General features: G+C 45.2%; 1 protein-coding gene across 2 annotated transcripts in view; it reads right to left on the bottom strand.

Moving 5' to 3' along the window:
• Positions 1 to 18379, bottom strand: part of C9 (complement C9) — a 196807-nt gene that overhangs the window by 70254 nt on the left and 108174 nt on the right. For both annotated transcript variants that reach the window (XM_069221359.1, XM_069221361.1), the window contains one exon: positions 9369 to 9581. In XM_069221359.1, coding sequence (XP_069077460.1) covers positions 9369 to 9581 — 213 coding nt within the window. The remainder of the gene's footprint in view (positions 1 to 9368; positions 9582 to 18379) is intronic.

Here is an 18379-nt window from a genome sequence, read left to right on the forward strand (position 1 = left end):
GGACATAGACAAAATTGGACCATAAAGTGCTTTGAGAACCAGGAAGAGACTGGGACCAACTCGCTCGCCCATCCACCCAAGGTGCATTGCTAGACGGATTGATTTTGCGGCTTCTCCCGCTACGTTCTCCGCAGCAGCAAATCCATTTCAGTAGTCCTTCGCGAAAGGAGCAACTGACATTGTAGAACTGTCTTTCAGCTACAGACTTCTGCTTCGTCCTGCAGGGGTTTTGGACTTCCATTTCGAAGACTAAGGGGGTGAGTCTCACCCTGGCGGGCGGCGGAGGCCGCCCGCCAGAGTTCCCCCCTCCAGAATACCGCACCGCGGTCGTAAGACCGCTGCGGTTATTCTGGGTTTTCCACTGGGCTGGTGGGCGACCGCCAAAAGGCCGCCAGCCAGCCCAGTGGAAAACAACCTTCCCACGAGGACGCCGGCTCCGAATGGAGCCGGCGGAGTGGGAAGGTGCGACGGGTGCAGTTGCACCCGTTGCGAATTTCAGTGTCTGCTGAGCAGACACTGAAATTCTTTGTGGGGCCCTCTTACAGGGGCCCCTGCAGTGCCCATGCCATTGGCATGGGCACTGCAGGGGCCCCCAGGGGCCCCACGACACCCCATACCGCCATCCTGTTCCTGGCGGGAGAACCGCCAGGAACAGGATGGCGGTATGGGGTGTCAGAATCCTCATGAGGATTCAAAAGGGCAGTGGAAAACCGGCGGGAGACCGCCGGTTTTCCTCTTCTGACCGCGGCCAAACCGCCGCAGTCAGAATGCCCTGCGGGGCACTGCCAGCCTGTTGGCGGTGCTCCCGCCGACCCTGGCCCCGGCGGTTCCTTACCGCCGGGGTCAGAATCACCCCCTAAGTCTAAAGGTAAAAATCTTCACAGCAGTTTTGCTCCATGATGATGCTCCTTCCTCTGAGACTCCTGAAGCCATGCCCTGCTGAACTTCCACCTTCTCAGAGACTTTTTCTTCAAAAATGTTGTAAGTCCAAAGGTAAACGCTGACCAGGCCCTATCCACTCTGTGGCCCATATTTATACTTTTTGACGCTAAACTGCGCTAACGCAGTTTAGCGTCAAAAAGTTTTGCGCCGTCTAACGCCATTCTGAAGCGCCAAGCGGGCGCCGTATTTATGGAATGGCGTTAGACGGCGCAATCAGACCGGCGCTGCCTGGTTTGCGTGGGAAAAAACCACGTAGACCAGACAGCGCCGGCGTAGGGGGAAAATGGCGCATGGGCGTCTTAAAATGGGGCAAGTCAGGTTACGTCGAAAAAATCGTCTTAACCCGACTTGCGCCATTTTTTAACGACGCCCATCCCCCATCAACATGACTCCTATCATTGTAAAGATAGGAGTCATGCCCCCTTGCCCAATGGCCATGCCCAGGGGACTTCTGTCCCCTGGGCATGGTCATTGGGCATAGTGGCATGTAGGGGGGCACAAATAAGGCCCCCCTATGCCACCAAAAAAAAATATAAAAAATAAAAAATTATACTTACCTGAACTTACCTGAATGTCCCTGGGGTGGGTCCCTCCATCCTTGGGGGTCCTCCTGGGGTGGGCAAGGGTGGCAGGGGGGGTCCCTGGGGGCATGGGAGGGCACCTGTGGGCTCATTTTGAGCCCACAGGCCCCTTAACGCCTGCCCTGAGCAGGCGTTAAAAAGTGGCGCAAATGCGCCGTTTTTAGCCACGCCAACTCCCGGGCGTCTCTTTTGCCCGGGAGTATAAATACCACGTAAAGGCCTGGGAGTCATTTTTTAGACGGGAACGCCTCCCTTGCATATCATTAACGCAAGGAAGGGGTTCACGCTAAAAAATGACGCACATTCCGGGAACTTTGGCGCTATTCGCCTCTAACGCCATAGTATAAATATGGCGTTAGTTGGCGTTAGTTTTGCGTCGAAATTGCGTCAAAAAAAACGACGCAATTTCGGCGCAAACGGAGTATAAATATGGCCCTGTGTATCTGAGCCATGCTTCGTCCTGGTCAGCTTCACCATTTGACTCTGACCTGATGTAGTGCAACCAGATGTCCAGGGTTGGCATTTTTTGCTTTTAAGCACTATTTGAAACCTAAAACTTAAAAAATGCATATCTCTGGTTCTACTAGTTGGATTATTGTCATTTTGGTGTCAAATAATTTATTAGAATGTACTCTATTCATATTCTGTTTTCACTGTATTACTGTTTGTGTGCTGCATAAATACTTTACACGTTGTCGTTAAGTTAAGCCTGAAGGATTTTTGTGCCAAGCTACCAGGGTTAAGCACAGGTTAATGTAGTGACTTTTTGTGGTTCACCCTGCAAGGGATTGTGGCTGTTGCATGACCAGGGCTCACACCCCAGTCAACCAACAACCCAATTTCTCACAGCGCACCAGCCGACAAGACAGACTCCAAGGCAGCCCTCAACACCTACCAAGGAGAGTTGAGAGAATCAAAGAAAAAGGCCTTAGCCTCAGGCATTAAATAAAGCTCTAAGAACAGCAAATATTGTTCCAATATTGTCAAAGAAATCCACTCACCTACAACAAAAAACATTATCCCCTCACATGAACTCTGTGACAACCTTGCAAACTTCTTCCACGACAAGATCATCAAAATTAAGAGAAACTTCAAACCCCATCCCAAGGCCACTGACTTTTTCAAGCAACGCAACCACCCCACAACCACCACAGATAACTGACTAACCAAATGGAGCCAGCCCTCCCCACTTCTTCAACATAGGCGAAGCCAGAATTAGCCATGTGTTCATCACCTTATGAAACACCTCAATTGCCATGCCCCACCTTCCCCAAGGACTGGACACATGTAGAGTCAATGCCCTACTAAAGAAACTATCAGCAGACCCCAGCCAATGTATTTGAAAATGCCATCAACTATCATAGTGGCTACTGGCGACATCTGACCCCTACTCAACTGAGGAGAGACTGCGGCTTTGATCAAATCTATTGATTGAGTGATTAAAGGAATTTACATGTTAAGTGTTATTGGTACCTACATTACTGGTACTCAATTTACCACACACAAAAAGATGGATGGCTGGATTATCTTAGTCCCTGAAATCTCTTTCCTGCCCTTCTCTTTCACAATTAGATATTTTGTTCAGTTTTCTCATATCTGAGCTCTGTCTTCCTTCTCCTTGCTCCTGTTCCCACCAACGTCCTGTTATCTGAACCCTCACTAGGACTTTTCCATCTTCTTTTGTTCATTATCTCCTGCCTCTCCCTCCTTTCTCTCCTTCCCATATTTCTCTCACATTTTCTCCCCTTGCTACCATTCATCTTCCAATTTTCTTTTCTCACCTCCCTCCGTTCTCAATTTCTCCCTTCTTCCCTTCCTCCATTTCAAGTTCATTTGCACAACTCACACTTTTCTTGTTTTTCCACTCTCCATTCCTCCCCATACTTACTATCTCTACAGACATATTCTTCTTCTCCCTCACTCTCTGTGACAGAGACCCCATTTGCCCTCAACAGGGGAAGAGCCGAACTGTAAAAGAAATTCTGAGAATATGTGGAAGTTCTGTTAAATAAACAGCTGGTTGTATAGGTTAGAGTGTGCCCATCACACCACTCAGAAAAGGGGCAACTGCACTGGCTCCACCATCAATAGCTACAACTCTGTCAAAAATATTAGACATAGCACGTGTGTTAGACCTGGCATCCTTGGCGTAGTCTCCCCTGTATTTTTGCCTCTGCTTCCTATGCTTTGACTGTGTGCTGGACTTTGTGTTTGCTGGCTTTGGTACTCTGGGCACTTTACCAATGCTAACCAGTGCTAAAGTGCAAGTGCTTTCTGTGTAAACTGTATGTGTAATTGGCTTTTACCCGATTGGCATATTTGATTTACTAGTACGTCCCTAGTAAAGTGTGCTAGACGTGCCCAGGGCCTTTACCCTCAAATGCTACTAGTGGGCATGCAGCACTAATTGTGCAACCCGCATTAGTAGCCCTGTGAACTTGGCACAGACCTGCCACTATTGTACATTGTATGTGTACCCACTTGAAAGGCCCCAAACCATCCCTTTTTGTACATGTAAGATACCCCTCAGGAAGTCCCTAGGTAGCCCCATGGGCATGGTGCAGTGTATGTTAAATGTAGGACATGTACTGAAGTGTTTTACATGTCCTAACAGTGAAATACTGCCAAATTCGGTTCTCACTGTTGCTAGACCTATCTCTCACATAGGTTAACATGGGGGCTGCCGTTGAATATCTTTTAATTGCAGTTTCCCATTGGGAGCAGATAGAAATATGGAGTCTGGGGTCTCTGAACTCACAATTTAAAAATACATCTTTTGGTAAAGTTGTTTTTTAGATTGTCAGTTTGAAAAGCCCACTTTTAGAAAGTGGGCATTTTCTTCCTTAACCATCCGGTCCCTTTGCCTGCTTGTGTATTCCATGTCTGGGTCAAACTGACAGTTGGGCTGTTTGCGAATCCCCTCTAGACAGTGACACAAAGGGAGCTGGGGTATAGCCTGCATATCCTGATTAGCCATCTGGGCTAGAGTGGAGGGAGGAGTGGTCACTTACACCTGAATGGTCTGTGCCTTCCCTCACACAATGCAGTCTCCAATGCCCTGATGTGTGTCTGTGGTCAGGCCTGTGCAAGGCAGGATTTTGTGAACAACAGAGACTTTCATTTGAAGTTTGCCTACTTCAAAGGCAGAAAGGGATATAAGTAGTGGACTCAAAACCCCGGACTTTTAGATTACTTCTGGAGTCAAGAGGAACCTCTGCCAAGGAGAAGAGCTGAAGAGCTGGAGGACGAGTACTGCCCCTTTGCCTGTGACTGTGCTTTGCTGGGTTGGACTTCAGTTGCTGCTTCGGCCTGAATGGGGACAAAGACTGGACTTTGTGGTATATTCCTACTTGTGAAGTATCTCCAAGGGATTGGACTGAGCTTGCCACCTGTTTTGATGCTTAGGGCCATCAAAGACTTCCTCTGTCAGCAGATGGTCTTTCTTGCTGAGACTCCTACCCTACCAAGTGGTGCCCACTCCAGTCCCTAGGCCCTTGTAAGGTGAAGCTGGTGGAATCAAGGCAGATATCCATGCATAGGATCCATGCAGGGAAAGATTTGATGCACCATCTGCAATGCAGCTGTAAAAATGATGCACCACCTGGATCGCGGCTGGGAAATCGACGCAACACCTGTATCACAGCTGGGAAATCGACACATCACCTGCAGCGCGGCTGGAGAAATGACGCAACACCTGTTTGCAGCTGCTGAAATCGACACAACCCCCATGTAGCACAGTTCCTCATCAGCGTGTGGCTAGACTTCACACGCATCATCGCTGGGTGTCAAAATTAACGTGAACCTGCCTGGATCCAAGGTGTTCATCCAGAAATTGACGCACCACTCTCTTGCGGAAGAGAAAAATTAGACATTGCCTATCCGACCAGAGAAGAAACAACACATGGCCTCACTCACAAGTAAGGAATCAACGCATCGCTGAATTTACTGATGCACACTCGTTCAGCTTTGTTTTTGACACAAACCAGGTACTTTGTGTAAAATCAACACATCCATTGATTTCTATGGAGTAAGATGTTTTAATTTAAAAATGTATATCTTTACTTGTGTATGTTAGGTTTTTGTCATTTTGGTCTTGTTTGATTTAGATAAATATTGGCTATTTTTCTAAACCTGTGTTGTGTCAATTTTGTAGTGTTTTCACTGTATTGCTGTGTTGGCTCAAATACTTTACACATTGCCTTTGAGATAAGCCTAACTGTTTTTTGCCAACCTACCAAGGGGGTGAGTAGGGATTATCTTAAGTGTTTATCTCCTTTCCCCTGCAAGAGTGAGGCTCCCTGCTTTGACTGCCAACCAGAGACCCCATTTCTAACAATGTGTGATACAGCTTACATGCTTTCAGGTGACCTCCATGGAAGCAACTGTGAAGTAAGGTATGAGAGATGCCTCATCAAATCTGTGCTGCGATAAGAGCAGTACAAATAACTTATTAGAGACTTCAAGTGTTCTGATGAAGGTAGGGTGCTCAATGCTCTGACAGACAGTGCACTGCTTGATGCTGTATGGCTGAACACAATTTCAGCAAACTTAGTGTGTGAATAAAACTTTATTCAAAGACGTGCCATTGCTGTGATTAATATAAGTCAGTTCAGTAGTTTTCAAGAAATTAGCATTTAAAATGGGGTTCAGACTGGCATGAAAATGATGATTTATCCAGCTATCTGGACTATTATTCTGGAAAAGTCAGCAAACTTGGATTTGTGTACCTCATGCACCCCCAAATAAATAAAAAAAACTCAAATCTGATAGGGTGAGGTATGTTCTTCTCCTGACGGCCATTTCAGTTCTGTATAAATCAAGGGTAACTGACCTGAAAAAGCTGACTGGGTGGCTGCAAAGAGCACACACAAATGTGTTATTACCACTAATAAGGACTTGGTGCTTTGGTCCCTGAGTCATCAAAAATGATTGAAAAGAGCCAAAAGGAGGCATGCGTAGCCTCCCTTGACCCCCTAGCTCAAATGGGGATGGGGATCCAAAAAGGACCTCCCAAAGAACACAATGAAAAATAATAGGCTTGCCCACCTGCAGGTTGATCAAAGGGCCTGACTAGCCCCTGTTGCGGCCACCGTGCTTGGCCAATTCCTGCAGTCAATTCCTCTTGCACATGGACTAAGAATGTGTACATTTTGGGTTGGTTATAAATAGGGGGTCAGTGCAGGGAACAGCTGGTGTGGCAAATGATCAAAAAAGAAATTCCCTGAAAAATTAAATTATGGTTAGCTTTTGCTATAAGACCTTAAAATGTTTAAAACGATATTTAAAGTAAAGTTTTGGTGAAAAAACAACATCTAAAAACCAATTAAATGTATTAGTTACTAGTGCCCATTCTTATGGACAAGTGGCGCAGGACAGCACCACATGCCTTCTTGCTCCGCTGCCCTACGCCAATGTGAAAGGTCAGGAATGCGTGGTGCATTCCTGTCCATTCTCCCTGCACTGGTGCATAATTTGCTGCTTAGTGTAAATGCAGGCACATTTGCATGCAGGATTGTTTTTGTGAAAGAAGGGGCACCTTCCTGCACAAAAACAATTCAGAGATGCATTTCCTCTTTCTATGTGTGCTGCTGAATACATCACACATGGAAAGAGGAAATAACAAGGAGAGATAAAAATATTTCTCTTTGTTATGCCTGTTTTGGGGAGGCGTAAGGTTTTGGCACAGCCCTAGGTTTACATCACTAAGTAATTCTGGGGCAGCATCAAAATCCATGGGAGTTGCGTGGGAAAACCTACCACAATGCCCATGGAACGCCCCCTTGCACACAGTAAGGCAGCACAGCAACTTGCACTGCTTTGCCTTACTCCACATCTTTGAGGCCATTCAAAGGCATGCAAAGAGGCTGTGCGTAGCCTAATAGATATGGTTGAGAGGCTTGCGCCAAAGGAGTGTCAAAAATATTAAGGGGGTCATTATGACCCCGGCGGACGGCGGTAAAATGGTGAAAAGTACTGCTAACAGGCTTGCTGTACTTTTCCCCATATTATGACATTGGCGGTTTGGCCCATGTACCACACCGTCCAGCCAGGTGGCTGTCACTAGCCCGCCCGCTGGATTATTACCCCGCCTACTGCCATGGTTTTTGTGGCATCCTTACCGCCATGAAAACCATAGCGGTAGGCACCATCAGTGCCAGGGAATTCATTCCCTGTCACTGATGAGGGTCTTCCCTGCCCCCTCCCCAGGTTTCCCCCCCAAAACCTCCTCCCTCTTCAGACCCCCCCACGACATACACGCACCTTCACTCAGCAACGTACACATGCATACATACACTCATACCCACATTCATCCATGCATGCAGACATCCATTCAAACACACATCCACACACACTGACATACATACATGCACACATGCATTCACACAGCACAACAAAGGTGCACTCACACATCCATACACGCACACACAGACAACACGCCTCACACATCCGCATTCATGCACGCACAGACATACACACACACACCCACACACACACAACACCCCCCACCTCCCTCCCCTGTCGGAGCACCCGACTTACCTGTTGTGAGGGGGTCCTCTGGCAGGAGATGGAACAGGGCGCTGCTACCAGCAGCAGCGTCCGCCAGCAGAACACCGCCAGGCCATATCATGGGTCATGATACGGTCTGCGGCGTTCTAATGGCGTGGTGCTGCTGCTGGCAGCAGCACCACCTTACTGCCATCCGCCGGCATGACCACAGCTGGATTTCTGCCATCCTTATGGCGGAAATCCGGCTATGGTCATAATCCGGCTGACGGCTGGTAGCTACGGCGACGGTCTTTTAGCGGCCGTCACCGCGGCGGTAGGCGGTTATTACCACCAATGTCATAATGTGGGCCTAAATATGCCCCATGAAATGGACAGCTAAATTAACCATAACTTGTGTCACCATCCTGCACTGCTCATGACCTCACACATGACATGTTGATGATACCAGCAACCAGTCCCAGGATGCTTGTTTCTGATCCAGGGAGGACTTGGCCTGGCAGGTCGTGCTGGACTGTTCCCCTGGGGAGCAGGGTGAAGACTGATTTGCATATGGCTGGGTCCAAACTGGGTTGGCATGGTTAGCAAAAGAATGATGGATTTAACCCAGATCTATAACTGGAGGTGGGTGTTTGAAAAGTTTCAGCACTTTGTCCATCATCTTGTTGTGAGGCTAAATCACATCAATAATGACATCCCTGAAAACATCTCGAATGGCATAACTGATCCGGTGCTCCATTACTCTGCTCATTTCCCTTTATGAACATTATTTTTGTATGGATTATTTTCCAATAAGTGCCTTGCCGAAAACACAGAGCTAATGAAACACTCACTGCTGCACTGTTCATCCATGATATTAATCCACAATTTGCCTATGAATACATCATGTGATAATACCGCAACTGCAAAAACATATCTTTCCTTCAAACGTTAACCCACTATAGTCATGTCAAAAACTATTTAATTTAAAACGTGCAGCAGTTTATCCACATATCAACTTCTTGATGCAATGAATGATATCATTCTTATGAGCAGAGGCTTCCAAATGCATGTAGTTAGTCGTGTCTAGTGACAATTATTCATATGACTAGCAAGAAGAAATACTAAATTTCAGGCCAGGCCCAGGAAACCACTGAAAAGTCAAATTCAGTCAAGATACTAACAATGAATATGTACAAGGCATACTTACTACATGTGTGTTGGATATTCCACATTAACTTTATTATTAATTGTGTTTGCACATTAAACATACCTCTAACACATTATCAAACTCTATTGCATTTGAACTAGAGGTGACAACTGCTGAGTGAAGAATAATAGAAATATAAAACAGAATCTTACTGTGTCTTGTGAATACTCCTTAATATTTTGTAGACTTTCGTTCTTAGCATAATTGAGGCCGGCATTGAGGGAAAGACTGGCGTTGCTTTCGGTGGGTGTAGTTTTGACAGACAACCCCAACTGAAATGTATTGGTTTCTTCTCTGATGACTGATGTCATTACCGCCATGGAGCTCTTGAAGACGTCAGATGAGATGTATTTGTCTGCTTTTGTCTTGAAAAAAAATGTTAGTTGCCACATGCCATCTCTTTTCATGTCTAAAGCAAATTTGCATTTCAGCAGTTCCTTTGAAGTTCCAAATTATGTTTTAATTCTCACAACCCTATTCCTTGTAATCAGCATCCATCCCCATTTTTAAAACTACGATTGGCATGAACGGATTAACGCTGTCGGTCTGGTTACATGAACAGATTGGACATTAATAATTCACCATTGAATGCTACTTAAACCTCTATTGTGTATTCATAAGGATGGACTTTTCTGCTCTCTTCCTTTTTGTCAGTCAGTGCTGTCAGCGTTGTATCAAAAATGAATGTTTGTATTTTTGGCACAAGTGTAAATATAACTTGGCACACATCTGTGAAAACTAGCACCACACTGACAGTTTATGGTATCCTTTCCTGGTTGTACATAATACCAAATGTCTGTTTTTCATACAGTAACTAATAATAATGTGCACATTAATTCCCTAATCGTTAGCAGTTCCATATTGTTTGAGACATTTGAGTGGTGCAGATATTTGTTTTTTAGTTAATGTTAAAATCTCCAGCCCCTTGATGGTGAAGCAACAGCCTCAGCATCAAAGGATCATGGTGATGACGCCTGTAGAATACTTTCTACAATGTGTCAAATACTCGAGAGCAGAGGTCAGAGACCGTACACAATGTTCCTATATGAAATCAGTAGATATCCTCCAGTTTAATGCTTATTCAAACTATGTGATTCTATGACGTGTAGCAAAGCATTTGAAAGTTAAAGGTAATGGCCAAGAAAGCTCCTCTAAAAGATTCAAGTTTGTGCTCATTAGTAGGCAAAGTTGGGATGAGAGCCCTCTTGGTGGCTAAACATGTTTTGTATGCATAGTAAGTGAAAAGGTAGGTTGGCAGACAATGGACACACAACAATCATAAGTTTTTGATTTGGATACAACTGGATTATCACGATATGTGAAAAAAACACGTTTACACAGCCTAGGCAAGACTTTTTCTACCTATGCACGCCAAGCACATTACCTTCTTGTCAGACTTCCAGCACCCAGCTAGACACCCGATTAGGAAAGCTAGAAGATCATAACAAACAGAACTCACCCTGTCTGAAAGACATCTTCTTTTGGAAGAAGAGCAATCCTTATCACTAAGACTGAAATTCTCAGAGTGCACATATTAAAAGGAAGTATATTTTAGCTGTACAACCGGTTCTCTAGGTTTCAAAAGAAGTTTAGCAAGATCACAAAAAAATCACATTACTTCGGGGGATGGAACTGTTTTACTGACAAGTTTCAAAAAGAAGGAAGTTAGTGATTCCTGAATAGGTGCAAGCGAAAATTCCATTCAGCACGATTTCTCGCCATTAGAATGTAGCTGAATAGAATTCTTGGTAAGAGCTGAGAAGGAGCCCAGCCAGGGCTCTAACTTGACTCTAAGAGCCAAGTCAGCAACAACATGGCAATGTGAATACTGATTTTTTTTTTAAATCGTAATGATTATCGAACGTTGCTGTACATAGATGTATAGATCAGTCAAGACTTATTAAAAATGTATAAATGAGCAACATTTTCATGGATGTAGGCAACAGTACAAAAAACTATTAAGATACAAAAGGAAGATATTTCCACATAAACTTTGGAAAACTTTACTGCAAGCAATAACGGCAGGGAACTCCAAAAAGTTTTGGGAGATTGTCAGGTGGGGATGCGAAGGTCCTCAGAAAAACCTAGAACTGAATATCAACCCTCAACTTTGGGTAAAGCATTTTACTGCCTTGTATCAGGAAGTGGCCAAAACAGCACCAGGGATGACCAATAACCCAAACATCCTCACTCAAGGGCTGGCAGGCAGAAATCAAAGATTAAGTAAAGTACTTCCTCTTCAAAAGACCCACGCAGCATCTTCAAATCGTCTTGTTAGATCGGTAAACGGAACCCAGAATGTACTAGTCTCCAGCGAATTTCCCTGCACAAATTCCACGCAAGTAGCCCATGTCATTCCACGTGCAACGAAGTTAATATCGGAATTCAGCGAAAAAGAGATCAAACAAGTTATCCTTCTCCAAAAGCCGCATAAGGCTGCAGGCCCAGATGGCATCCCTTCAGATGCTTACCGTAACCAGCTAACGTTATGGTTACCTGCTCTAGCCCGTCTATTCAACAGTGTTTGGCATTATGAGGTAATCCCTCCTTCTTGGAAGGAATCAATAATCGTTCCAATTCACAAAAAAGGGCCTCGGGACATGGTGAGCAATTATAGACCTATCTCGCTGCTTGATAGTGTTGGAAAGATTTTTGCCAAATTGATCCAGTCGCGTCTAGACCAATGGCTAGAGGATGGAGATTTAATATCAACACACCAAGCTGGTTTTAGTCGAGGCCAAAGTACAACAGACCAACTTTTTAAGCTAAACATGATCTGTGCTAAATACGCCACCCTTAAAAACTGTCCACTATACCTGGTCTTTGTGGATCTCCAAACAGCCTTCGACAGCGTAAATCGCCAAACATTATGGCAGTTATTGTCGGACATGGGCATACAGGGAAAAATCTTAAGGCTGCTAATTCTATTGCATACAGGAAACACTGCCAGGGTCAGATATTCTACGAGAAATGATTATACGGCCGAAATTCCAATTGAGCGAGGTGTAAAACAAGGCTGCGTTTTGGCCCCAACCTTATTCAACTGTTATATAAATAAAGTAAGTCAGGTTTTGAAGGAATTAAATCTGGACGTGCCAAAACTAGCCAATGAAAGTATACCTATCTTGCTCTTTGCTGATGACGCCGTACTACTGGCAAGAACAGAGATAGCAATGCATGGACTACTTAGGGGCTTCGAATCTTTCTGTACCTCAAGGAGCATGGTAATCAATGAGGGGAAAACAAAGTTTATGATTCTCAACCAAAAACAGACGTTGCAATCGACTTTTAGGGCAAATAATAAGCCTTTGGCCCGAGTGGCCACTTATGATTACCTGGGCTGCAGATTAGATGAAAAACAGACATGGAAACCACAAATCTACAAAAGCAGAATTTCCTTGGCCCAACAAGCCGGAGCAGTTCTCAGATTTGCAAAAGCTACAGGCAATCACTCCGTGAGCTCCGCACTGCTTGCATATAAAACAAAAGCAAGAGCCGCAGCACTTTACAGCGCTGAGATCTGGGGATTCAGAAAGATTCCATCAATACAAGTAACCGAGAACAAATTTTTATGCCGATTACTTTGTCTAGGCAATGCTACACCAATGAATGCAATAAGAATTGATCTACAGATGAGAAAGGTTGAGGACTACATCGCTCTGGCTCCAGTAAGATACTGGATCCGTATTTGGACAAAAGAGGCTCTTAAACCATTTAGAGACGTACTTAAGGATATCATGAAGTTGCAAAACCATCGGAAACTGCCCTGGTTCAAACATATTTCAACTATCCTGGCTGCTATTGGCCAGGATGACTTTTGGCTCCATCCAGAAAAAATTGGAAGGCCTAGTCTAGCTGTTATAAAAAAGGCATATTGGGAGCGAAAGACAGAAACTATGTGCGAGTCTCTTAGCCCTTTATTCAAGCGGTATATTTTGTTTAACCAAGAGCTTAAACCAGCAATGTTCATAGACAGTATTTATCCGGAGGAAAAAAGGGCTCTCTACTTTAAATTCCGTATGGGCACACTACCAGTGACAGCGGTGGTTAACAGATGGCAATCCGCTCCTCCGGGTAGATCAGAATGCTGTCCATGCCTTCATGGCGGTCCGGAAACACTTTCCCACTTCCTTTTATTATGCCACTTTACGCTCAGACTCCGTAAACTGTACCTTCGTCCACTTTTCAGATCTTACGGAGTTAGGAAGTGCAAGGAGGCAGAAGCGCTATGTATGCGTTCAGATGAGAAATACATTGTGATAAAGGTCTCAACTTATATCTTGGAAGCATGGAAACTTCGTCTATCAATGCACCCACAGTTGGTACAGGCATAATAGCCTATGTTATCCCGTAGCTATTTAGCCTGGGAAATCGGTGCAGGGTAGTGAAAAACTGGGTTAGGCCTCGGGCTTTTATTAAATGGTTGGAAGGCAATGCAAGGCCCCAAATGATTCGTCCCATAATAAGACATTTTAAATATCAGACTTATAATGTTTTTCTAGAATAAGTTAAGTTTTTATGTAAATTATGGTCAAATTAGGTTTTACGATAATACATGGTAAATTGGATACATTTTTGGCACATGTTAAATCAAAAATTCAAGCATATTTTTCTTTTATTGAGATGTTTTATTCGATGTATAAATACATGTTTATTTACTAAACATTTGTGTTTTTGTTTCATTTACAACAGCTGTAGTTTGCTTTTAGTAACATCAGTATTTCAAAATGTGAAGGTTTTAGGATTGGCCTCAGTCTAGATATATTAGTCTTACTGAGTAGCTTCTCACTGGATGTGTCTTGCATTACATGGGTCTGGCCCAATTCCTTCACTCATCTATGTCAGAATGCCAAATATCCTGGTTTTAGCCTGTCACGGAATAACCCCAATACTTTCTGGTAATCTTCATTACTCCTAGTCCAGGTCCTCCTGTCCCAGTCCTCAATGAGTGGAACAGAAGGAATCAACACAACAATGGTACAATCAGAGTGCTGGGGGTCTGGGCTGTGATGATGTAGTTGGGGGAAGAGGAGCAGTTGGACTTGGAAGACAGGAGTCTGGAAGATGGTGAAGTGGTGGATGATGATGACCCAGTAGCGGTGGAGCAGAGATGGTGGCAAGGTGGTCATGCAGCGGGGGTGAGGGGCATCATATTTTGAAGGCTTTCCCGGATGCACGGAAGGATTGTGGGGTGGGTGGTGATTATGGTGGTCCTTTACAGCTGATTAAGCAGTGGGATCCAGTGCAGATGCTGACCTTGACACCAGATAAGGGTTTTTTGGGGCCTAAGACCTGTATAGTGCTGGTCTCCACATGGGTAGATGGTGGAAGAGATGACTGCAGGAAGTTCTCAAAAAGATCTGTAGCTTTATTTGAATATATGGACATGATTCAGAAGCACAGGTCAGTATGATAATGAGTTCTGAGCTCGTTTGGCCCTTAACTTGGAGGCCAAATAGGGGAGATTGATATTGATTTGTGGCAGCACACAATGGGGCCGGAGAAATTTAGCAAGACAGTCTTTATGGTGGGTGGCCTCCCTTTCAAATGTCACTCCTTTCAAGGGTATCCCACTCGAGGGGGGGGACTACATCCAAAGGACAGGGTGGGGCTCATGGAGCCTACTGGGACTTTAACAAGGGTCACCGTATGCAGGTTCAGACATGAGTGCTCTAAGTGCACTGGAAGGCATGTCCTTGTGCACTGCTGCGGGACAGCAGAGGATTCCCAAGGGCAACAGTCAGGCCAGAGGACCAAACAGATCTGGTGGTGTGCACCAAGGAGGTGGGAACGCAGGATTTCAGGGGGCTGAGGGTAGGGGGACGAACAGACCAATGGGGAAGGGCTCATATGCCAACTAAACAGGATCGTCTTGATTTCTGGTTGGCGCTATACTCTCACAGAGTGGCCCTGTGGCTTCTAAAGTAAGGTTTTCAATGGGGTTTCTGGCTGGGATATTTAGGGCTACATAGAGGAGGTAGGCTGAGAATCTAAAATCTGCCAAGACATACAAATAGGTGGTTCATTTCAAACTCCAGATGGAAATTTGTGAGGGTAGGATGGTGGTCACCTTCGAGGATTGGCCAGTGGCAGATTTAATTGTTTCGCATATTGGCATGGTACCTAAAAAGGAGGACAGTCAGTTTTAGCTTCTACGGCATTTGCTATTGCCAGAGGGAAACTCAGTCAATGACTTCATAGCGGAAGACATTGCAAATGTGTCTTATTCATCAGTGGATGTCGCTATGTTGCTGGTAGAGCAGGCAGGAAATGGGGCGCTTGTGGCCAAGAGCAAAATAAAGTAATTCAATTTGACGGTTACTGGTACATGGACAAGGATTTGCCCATGGTTTGCTCCATCTCATGTGCTTTGTTTTAGCTCTTTTTTTACTGTGGTTGTTTACTTATTCCAAAGGGCACAAGACAGTAATACATTAACTAGACAACTTCTTTTTTGTGGGTCAACCCGATTCTGTGGACTCCCAACAGCAGTTGGCAAGTTTCGAAGAGCTCATGGGTGACCTAGGGGTGCCTCTGGTACCTGAGAAAACTATGGGACCCAGCACGGTCCTCTCATTCTTGGGAATTGAACTTGACTCTATAGCCATGGACGCCTGCTTGCCACAGGACAAAAAAGTGACTATGGGTTTGCTGGACACAATGCTATCTGAAAATAAACTGAGTGACCGTGAAGGAGGTACAAGTGTTGCTGGGGCACCTGAACTTCGCATGCAGAGTAGTTTGTGCAGGCAGCACCTTTTGTAGACACCAGGGGCTATCCCTGATGGGTCTGTCACAGCCACATCATCATGTGAGATTATCCAAAGGGACACATGAGGGCTTGTGGATGTGGCACAGATTTCTGGAGGAATCTATTGGTATATCATTGATGGCACTGAGAGAGTGCAAGCGGAATTCTCAAATCTATTCTGATGCAGCGGAAGGGATGGGTTTTGGTCTCTACTGGAATGGGAGGTGGTGAGCGGAGGAATGGCCTGCAAGATGGAAGAACAGGGGGTGGATTATTGCCTTTCTGGAATTTTTACCGCTGGTGGTGGCAGTGCCCCTGTGGGGGTAAGGCTTGAAACATAAGAGGGTGTTGATCAGGGCCGACAACATGACAGTAGTACATGTGGTTAAGAAGCAGTCAGCCAAGGACACACAGGTGCTGAAGCTTTTGTGGGTGTTAAAGTTGTGTTGCATGCAGCATGACATCATTTTCAGAGCACGCCATATGTTGCCAATGACACTGTGAACAGTTTGTCTCATTTTGGAGAGGGAGAGGTTCCATGGGCTCGGCATGGACGAGGACAGGGTTAAGATGCTGAGGGAGCTGTGGAGTGTAAGACACAGAGGATGCTGTGGCTGGTAGTATGGTTATTTTCCTGGCTCCACCAGGCGTTCTTATGTCATGGGGCACATTTGAGGCCTGCGGGTTTGTCCAGGACTGAAGATGTGGTGCAGTTTAGATTGGCTTTGATTGAGAGAGATTTGTCTGAAGTGACGATCACTGGAAAGTTAGCAGGGATTTCATTTGTGGGGAAACTTCTGTAGGGGTATGCTCCATCAGCAGTAGAATTGGGCAAGTGGATGCTTGAAGGCTGGGCTAGAGAGCGTGGTGGTGAACTTGACGGAGGAAGCTGCTTTCAAGGCATATGTTAGGCATGATCCTGGAGGCTTTGCCTGGGGTATGCGATGGGGTGAGTGAAGCTAGTTTGTTTTTCACATTGATGTCATAGACTTTTTATGGAGCCTTTCAGGAGTCTGAGTTTCTGAGGGTGTCCAGTGAGAAAGGGGTAGGTCCAGAGGATGTAACAAAGCTTGATAAGAGTATGAACATATGTCTGAACAAATCCAAGACGGATAAGAGGAAGCAAGGCAACACAGTAGTGTTGCAGGCATAACTGATGCAGCAATTGTGTCCTGTTCGGTGGGGTGAGAAGTTGCGGGTAATGAATGGGGATGCGCAGGGGGAAGTATTTTGCCATACTAATAGACCTAAAGTGATGTCATTTAAGCTTTTGGCAGTTTTGTGCAAGACCCTACCGCTGCTAGGTGAGGAGGGGGTTGCTTATGTTACAAACTCATTCAGGATTGGGGTGGTCACTGAAGAGGCCCGGCAAGTTTGTAACAAGGACAGAATTATGGGGTTGGGGAGGTGGTTGACTGACTATTCAAGAGATATGTGTGGGGTTGAGTGGGAGGAATTGTTGATAAAAATATTAGTTGCTGTGTTGCTTATTCTTGTTATCTTTTCAGAGGGAGGCCCGGAGGTTGCAATACTGTCCATTTAGATTTTGGGCCACTCTTTCATTAAATGGGCAGAGAGGCACAAGGTGCAGAGGGCCCTGGTCCTAACTTAGGTTTCAGCAAATCTTTATGTAAAATATATTGGTATGGTAAAGGGGGGACGACTGGAGGGACTTGTTGCACTGCCTTAGTAATAAGCTGCGTAACAGTTGCTACCCGGATGTGTTGTTACTGCATTTGGAGGAGAACAACTTAGTGGTTTCCAAGGGGTTGGGATTGTTGAAGGAGATGAAGCAGGATTTGAGAAAAATAAAGTAGATGTGGGCAGGTTGCCACATCATACTTATGGAATTTGTTCCCAAAAGGGAATGGAGAAGGGTGAGAAAGCCTGCTGCCATCGATAAAGCAAGGAGAATGGTCAACAAAGAGATTAGGTGTTCCTGCAGGGATGAAGGCGTGGGCAGGTTGGAACATCCAATTGAGATGTGAGAACGTGGAGTTCTTTTGTGGTGATGGGTTGCATTGGTCTCGTTTCGGGGTGGAATTGTACTTGTTGGAGATTAAGGAGGAGCTAACCAGAACACTAAATTTGGATAGCTGAAGTGCTGGCCCTAGCTGGGGGAGGGTCAGAAAAAGTGGAAGGATAGGCACTTTTTCTGAGTGCTGGTTAGCCTATGAGTTGCATGTTTTTTTTAGATAAAGTTATTGTTGTTGCCATATGTGAATCAGGAAAAGGGGAGAGTGTTGAGGATTGTCACCTGGACGAAGCAGGAAAGCTAAAGTGATGTTGTAGGATTTTAGAAAGGTCGAAGTTGATAGATGTTGGTTAAGAGTAGGGGAGGTTAAAGATCAATGTCTATTGTGGAGCAGGATAGGAGTTAGAGGTAGGTTGTAGGGGGATAGAACGTTAGGA

This window comes from Pleurodeles waltl, chromosome 1_1, assembly GCF_031143425.1.
Source record: "Pleurodeles waltl isolate 20211129_DDA chromosome 1_1, aPleWal1.hap1.20221129, whole genome shotgun sequence".
Lineage (NCBI taxonomy): Eukaryota > Metazoa > Chordata > Amphibia > Caudata > Salamandridae > Pleurodeles > Pleurodeles waltl.